The following is a 7,500-nucleotide window of genomic DNA, read 5'->3' on the forward strand; positions in this document are numbered from 1 at the left end:
GTAAGTGCGCGTATCGTTTCAATAAGTAAAAAAAAAAAAAAAAAAAAAAAAAAAGTCCATCGGTACTACAATGTTACGTCTTCTACGATTTTTTTTTTTGTTTTTTTTTTTGTTTTTTTTTTTCTTTTTCCTTTTTTTTTTCTTTCATGTTTCTTTACAATAGAACACGTTCGATTGAATATGAATTAGAATCATGATACTTCTTATTTTTATTAATTTTTCTTTATTTTTCTTCAAAATTTATCATTCACAAAATACTTTATTTCTTTTTTATTTCTTTCCTTTTTCTTCTTTCTTTTCATATTTAATATCGATAATATTTACACGATAGTGTTTTCCTTTCGACACGAAATAAACAATTAAAAAAAAAAAAAAAAATATATATATATATACGTGTGTGTACATATACTCATAAATTAGATGAATCATGGATTTCACTGACAGGATGATATAGAGACAATGCTTTTTTTTTTCTCCTAAGTGAAATTTTGAAATTCAACGATAATAATGATAATCTACTTTTTTCTTTATTATTTTGTCGAATAATAATAAATCCCCAAAGTTTCCTTAGTAACATTTTGTCGTAATATTATTTTTTCAAGGTATATAAAAACGAATAAATAATATTCATCTTTTAGTAATTAATATAATGAACGTATTTCCGTAAATAGAATTCGCGAAAAAAACGTAACATCGTTTATTTCATTCCTATGAATATTTCAATGAATTGGTTCCACAGTAAGAAAAAACAAAACAGAAAGAAAATAATTGGAAAAATAGAAAAAGATAGAGAGAGAGAGAGTGAGAGAGAGAGAGAGAGAGAGAGAGAGAGAGAGAAACAAATGCCAGTATCGCGACCAACACTGCCGTTTTTTTCACGTTATTCCACGCAGTATTTCACGTTATCGCGAGCGAAAACAAAAAGCAATAAATTTTGTCATAGTAAAACATAAACATAGAAAATAGCGTGGTTACGAGATAATCCAAATAAATAAATAGTTAAATGCATAGATAAATAAATGAATGAGTGAAGATATAAATAAATAAATAAATAAATAAATAAATAAATGAATAAATGAATAAGTAAACCGGAGACAAAATTTTTGAAAAAAAAGTAAATGCAACAAAATCATCTCATCTGAATTTTTAAACGAATGACGTTCAAATCAGTTTCCTGTCTTCTCATCTTTCCGCAGAAGGAAATTTTCGAATGAACAATAAAAAAATAAATACAAATTAGGACAAGGGGTTTAAGAGGAGGATGAGCATACGAGGGGGAAACGAACAAAAGAATTCATTTTTTTTCTAGTCAGCTCTTAAAAATAAGAGAATTTTCATTAGTTATTTTTACGACTTTTATTTTGAAGTAAGTATATAAGGTTTGTTTTTTTCAAGAATGAGTGAGAGAGAGAGAGAGAGAGAAAATGCATATGTTACAAGGAATGTGCAATGAGTACGTTTCAAGGAAGGACGTCGTAAAGAAAGATTAAAGTGTATGTATGAGAAAAATATAAAGTATGCATGTATGAGAGAGAGAGAGAGAGAAGGTAGAAACAATTGCACGATTGCGATTATCAATTTTAATATATTCTTAATTATACACATATATAAAACTATTATTAATTATCAGATTTATAATTTATATTAAATCGTCGATTAATGAATATTATCGCCATTATTTTTATGATGATGATGATGATCTTTATTATGATTATGATTATAATTATTATTATTCTTCTTCATCTTCTTATTATTATTATTAATATTATTATTATTATTATTATTATTATTATTATTATTATTATTATTATTATTATTATTATTATTATTATTATTATTATTATTATTATTATTATTATTATCATTGATCAGTTATAATCGCTGCAGCCATATAATACCTTTGTAAATGAGAATCAAGACACTGACGGCTAGGAAAAAAACTTAATAAATTGAAATTCTATTAACCCAAACGCGTTAGATGATCATTAAAAACCCTCGGACAATAAAAGTTACTTATTAATTGTAAGTATTTACTCGTTTATATTTTATTCTTCATCCTTGTCATTTAATGGATTTTTTTCTTTTCTTATTTTTTCTCCTTTTTTTTTCTTTTTTCTTTTTTCTTTTCTTTCGTTTTTTTTTTCTTTTTTTTTTTTTTTGATCGGATCAACTTCAAGGGATAAATTTTTACTCGTCGTTTATATTTTATTCCTGATCCTTCTAACATTGTTATCAAATTTGATCGAATTAAATTCAAAAGATAAAAAAATTGTCTCAATTACGAATTGAGAAAAATATTTCTTTCTAAATAGTACGAATGAGAAGTTAATTAACACAAAATCACGTGATTCTGAATCGATATCTTATCTAGCATGAGAAAGATGATAAGCGAGCATGATTATTCAAGTTTTCCTTGTTTACATCTAAAATTATATAATAGAAAAAGAAACTTGCTTAATGATTGGCATGAATATTAATCTAATTAAATGAATTATTTGATGTATTTATTCTCTTTCTTTTTTTTTTTTTTTTTTTTGCTGCTTCTTCTTCGTAATTTTTGAAGTTTTACGATAGATAAGATGGAGTAAATGATGATCGGTAGTGATATGAAAAATACGATCGTAATAAAATTTTTCAATTATTTCAAAATCGTTCTACGAGATACGATCAGAAGGAAAAATAATAATAATGAACCGATAATCACTTTGAAAGATTTTTTCAATTATATTAACTCGAAATGAATCGATATTTTAAAATTTAAAAAGAACAACATCTTGCAGTAAAAAAAAGTTTCCTTGAAAATTAATTTTAACATAAAATCTTTTAACGAGAAAATATTTAAAAAGAAAATATTATCCCCTTACGAATTGAAATTCATTATTAAACCGCTAAACGATAAGATTATACCGCTAACGATTATTACGCATAACAATAGCGAATATCGTCGATTATGAAATGTTTTCACGAAGAAGCGTTAATTCCCATGACGTAAATACATACATGATGTTATTTAAAATATTTATCCTAAACTATCATATGAAAGCTTAATTTGTAAAAAATTGATATATCAGAAATTTTGATTTCCATTGAAACGTTACTACTTGTCCCGCTGTACGTTTTCTTTTCTCTTTTTGTTTTTTGTTTCTTTTTTTTTTTTTTTTTTCGTTTTAAAACCGAACAACGACAAAGAACGCATTACAATATTATTCCATTGACTGATCTACAAAAGAAGTCTGTGAACTTTCGGGTCATCTATTCTACATTTATACGTTCCCTTTGTACGAAACTAATAAAAGAATGAAAAAAAAAGAAAGAAAGGAAACAAAAATACATACATACATATATATATATATATATATATATATATATATATATATGTATATATATGTATATATATAGTAATTTCTCTCGAAATGGATGCAAATATAACATGCGATAGAAATAAATATTACAATTTCATTGATAATAACTATTAAATTCGAATTTATGATTTATTTATTATTCGCTGATTTCATTATCATTATTTCGTTTCGTTTTTCATTTTCGCTTTCGTTTAACTTTTTTATCTTCATTAAAAATAAATAAAAACACATGTTAAAAGCGTCGATTATTCCATTTAAATGTATGCATATTAAAGAGAAAAATTACGGATAAGAAAAAGAAGGGGAAAGAGAAATGATAAAAAAAAAAAAAAAAAAAAAAAAAAAAAAAGGAAAGAAAAAAATATAAAAACAAAGAAATTTTTTTGACCCACTTAAGAATTCAATTCAAATCGATAAAATATTAAAGACGACGACGACGACGACGACGACGACGACGACGACGATTTATTTACAAATTCGCGTATAGATCGAATCTCTTGTACGCTCCTGGGGCATGCGCATAAATGGATTTGTTAGGAGTACGAAGAAGTGTGATCGTGGAACAGTAAGCGACATGTTAGATACATATGATATTTTTCTCTTTCTGTTCTGTATTTATAAATAAAATAGAAATGGCGCATAAATATACATATATGTAGATCGGGGTGATCGATAAAGAGAGAAGAAGAAGAAGAAGAAGAAGAAGAAGAAGAAGAAGAAGAAGAAGAAGAAGAAGAAGAGGAAGAAGAAGAAGGAGGAGGAGGAGGAGGGAAGAAAAAAAAAAAAAGAGGAAAGAGAAAAAAAAAGGAAACATGTGATGGGTCATTGTTGTGAAGGTGAATGTACTAAGTGTTTTTTTTTTTCTTCGGCGAAGAAAATTCTTCGAAAGAAAAAATTGTGAACATTGATTAACGATAGCAATGAGGCCGAGGACGAGGACGAGGACGAGGAAGAGGACGTGGAAGAGAAGGCCGGCAACCCTCGCAGTACAGGTATCGTCGCGTTGCTGTATACACGTATCATCATTGGAAAGCTCCTCTCTTCTCTCATTCTAAACTGACATCCTCATAGAATCGATATTGTCGTGAGAGTTATATTTTGAGAGAGAGAGAGAGAGAGAGAGAGAGAGAAAGAGAATTAGCGTGCGCGCGCATACGTACACGTGTTTTTCTGTATCCGTATCTGTGTCTGTTTGTATGTGTGTGTGTGTACGTGCGTGTGTGTTTATTGAACATTATTAAACGAAATCAATTTTCATTCGTTAATTACGTTCATTTTTAAATAACTTAAATTCATTCGACTTTCTAATTTATTCAATTATTTATTCGTTTATTTATTCATTGATTCGTTCCTTCGTTCGTTTATTTATTTATTTATTTATTCAAGTTTTTTCTACAAACAGTTAAAAAAAAAAAAAAAGGATATAAGGGGATATAATCATTTTCTGTTTCTATTATTTTTATTTGAATTTTATCCCCCCCCCCCCCCCCTCCTCCCTTCCCTTTTCTTTTTCTTTCCTTTTTACGTTTCAATTGAAAATCCACATCATGTCAGAAACGAAGGATCTGAGAAATGTGAAAGAAGAGGAGATTCAAAGATTCCTCGATTCCTTCGATATAGTCCTGTCGGATTGTGACGGTAAGATTAGAAATAAATATTATATTTTACATTTAATTGAAATTTTTCTGTTTTTTATTCTTCTTCTTCTTCTTCTTCTTCTTCTTCTTTTTACCATTTTTTCGTGAACGACACAGGTGTTCTCTGGCACATCGATTCGCCCATTGAAAATAGTATCGAAGCTTTGAAAAAATTGCAAAGCTTCGGAAAGAAGATATTTCTCGTGACGAACAATGCAACGACCGGTACAAGAAAGATTTGTGAAAGACTTCGTATTAATGGTCTCGAGACTAAAGATGTGAGTAATTAAAATATCTTCTCAATTAATGTCATTTCAAAATCCAATTATTCATGCCAATGATTTTTTAATATTGTCGATCAATATGATCGTCGATATCAATCGATTTTTTATATCTATTTGCATTTGTTAATTCTACCTATATATATATATATATATATATATATATATATATATATATATATATACATACATGCATATAAGTCGTTTTTGTTTTCTTTAAAAAAAAAAAAAAAATAGAATATAACATTTGTATGAATCGATAATAATATATTTAAAGATACATTTCACAGAAAATAATTATCTTTTGAACAATGATGTATTACTCATGACCATAAATGTTAGGCTAAATAATAGGCATTTAAGCGAGCGATGTAACAATGAAGTTAAAAAATATATTTTAAAGAGAGAGAGAGAGAGGGAGAAAGATAGAAATAGAAAGAGAGAGAGAGAGAGAGAGAGAGAGAGAGAGAGAGAGAGAGAGACGATTTGTCTTATTAGGTTAAAAAAGTTAATATTATCAGTAGCTTGTTATTCTTTCGTTCGATTATACGAATTTGTTATTTCGATTATTCGACTGAAGCTATCAAACGGACGAAAATATTCCAATATCTAAAAAATATAATGTAAATAATTACGAATTAACATTAACTCTTTTATTTTCAGGAACAAGTTATTATTCCATCGAAAGTTATAGCCTGGTATTTAAAGAAAATTAATTTTCAAGGTCAAGCCTTTACCATCGCTATGGAACCCTTTCGAAAGGTTCTAATAGATGCCGGTATTGAGTTATTGGATGAAAAGGTATGCTTTTTTGATTATATAAAAAAATGAGAAAATAAAAAGAAGAAAAAAGAATCATTTAACATTTAAGAAAGGATTGAATGACACTTTTGATTGTTTCAATTAATTAGGAACCAAATGTTTATCCAGACAACGTTCCAGCAACCGTCAATTCGGTCAAAGATCGGCAATCAGTGAAAGCTGTGATCACTGATTTCGATGTGAATTGTAATTGGGCCAAATTGACCTTAGCCATTTCGTGTTTGAAACGTAAAGACGTATTGTATCTTACTGGTGCCCTTGACAAATGGGTATCTTGTGGCAATGGTAGCCTGATATTAGGTACAATATTCATTGTCATTCAATTGATCTTTTATATCTTTGAAGAGTAATTTGTCAATTGTAATTTCGCAGGACCGGGCCCATTGATCGACATAGTCACTGAAGGTAGCGGTAGAACGCCAATTTCTTGTGGAAAACCCAGTGACACATTGAGAAATTATATTTTCGAATTTTGTAACGTTATCAATCCAAAACGATGTTTATTCATTGGCGACACGTAAGTTTCTATTAACATTTTTCGTCGCTTCTTTTTTTTTTTTCCTCTATTTCTTTCCTCCCCCCCCACCCCCCCAATTTTTTGTTCTTTTTTATCTTTCTCATCTTCTTCTTCTTCTTCTTCTTCTTCTTCTTTTTTCTTCTTCTTCTCTTTTATTATTATCTCCTTTTTGAATATTTATTTCAGAGTAAATCATGATATGAAATTTGGTGCCTTGTGTGGCTTTCAAAAGTTCTTTGTTAGCACCGGCTGTGACAGTTTTGAGGATTCACAAAGAAACGATGATACACGTCCCGAATATTATCTACCAAATTTTGGCCAATTACTATCCATCCTCGAGGCAATGGCTTGAAAATTTATAGAAATATAAGGATATAATTAAGGAAAATTATATATCGTAATAGAGCATTGCGTTCTATTATTATTCTTTATTTTTCTCTGTCTTTTCTTTTCTTTTCTTTTCTTTTCATTTCATTTCCTTTTCTTCTGTTTCTTTTCTTCGGGACTGAATACGGTTGAATCACGATTTTACGTATTACGTATTAAATCTATCATTTTCTAATGTTAAATAAATATATCATTTATGAAAATTTCATTTCAACATGTAATAATAATAATAATGATAATAATGTTATTATTTTCGCATCGTCGTCTTTTCTTTTTTGTTTTTCAGTCGATAAGTGTATATATATATATATATATATATATATATATATATATATATATATATATATATATATATGTATATACACTTATTTATGAAAATGAAAAATTAGTCAACATAAAAAATAATATTATGACTACTTACTAATTTACATTGTTAAAGATGATATATATATAGTTGATATATATATATATATATAATTATTATAGTGTATAGT

General features: G+C 27.7%; 1 protein-coding gene and 1 long non-coding RNA gene across 2 annotated transcripts; both read left to right on the forward strand.

Annotated features, from left to right (window-relative positions):
* Positions 1-2,758: 2,758 nt before the first annotated feature.
* On the forward strand, positions 2,759-4,492 carry LOC124952077. The gene is made up of 2 exons (XR_007101814.1): positions 2,759-4,198; positions 4,281-4,492. It is a non-coding gene; the product is annotated as an uncharacterized LOC124952077 (long non-coding RNA).
* A 278-nt stretch (positions 4,493-4,770) lies between these two features.
* On the forward strand, positions 4,771-7,299 carry LOC124952076 (chronophin-like). The gene is made up of 6 exons (XM_047501403.1): positions 4,771-5,000; positions 5,117-5,277; positions 5,944-6,081; positions 6,192-6,402; positions 6,475-6,619; positions 6,806-7,299. The coding sequence occupies exons 1-6, from the start codon at positions 4,910-4,912 to the stop codon at positions 6,969-6,971; spliced, it is 912 nt and encodes a 303-aa protein (XP_047357359.1). The 5' UTR covers positions 4,771-4,909; the 3' UTR covers positions 6,972-7,299.
* The last annotated feature ends 201 nt before the right edge of the window (positions 7,300-7,500 follow it).

The sequence above is a fragment of the Vespa velutina genome, chromosome 10 (assembly GCF_912470025.1).
Source record: "Vespa velutina chromosome 10, iVesVel2.1, whole genome shotgun sequence".
Classification (NCBI taxonomy): domain Eukaryota; kingdom Metazoa; phylum Arthropoda; class Insecta; order Hymenoptera; family Vespidae; genus Vespa; species Vespa velutina.

Coding starts and splice junctions, on each gene's coding strand:
- LOC124952076 (XM_047501403.1), top strand. CDS start 4,910: ATGTCAGAAACGAAGGATCTGAGAAATGTGAAAGAAGAGGAGATTCAA. Junction 5,278..5,943: donor ATGGTCTCGAGACTAAAGAT/GTGAGTAATTAA, acceptor TTTTATTTTCAG/GAACAAGTTATTATTCCATC. Junction 6,620..6,805: donor TGTTTATTCATTGGCGACAC/GTAAGTTTCTAT, acceptor TATTTATTTCAG/AGTAAATCATGATATGAAAT.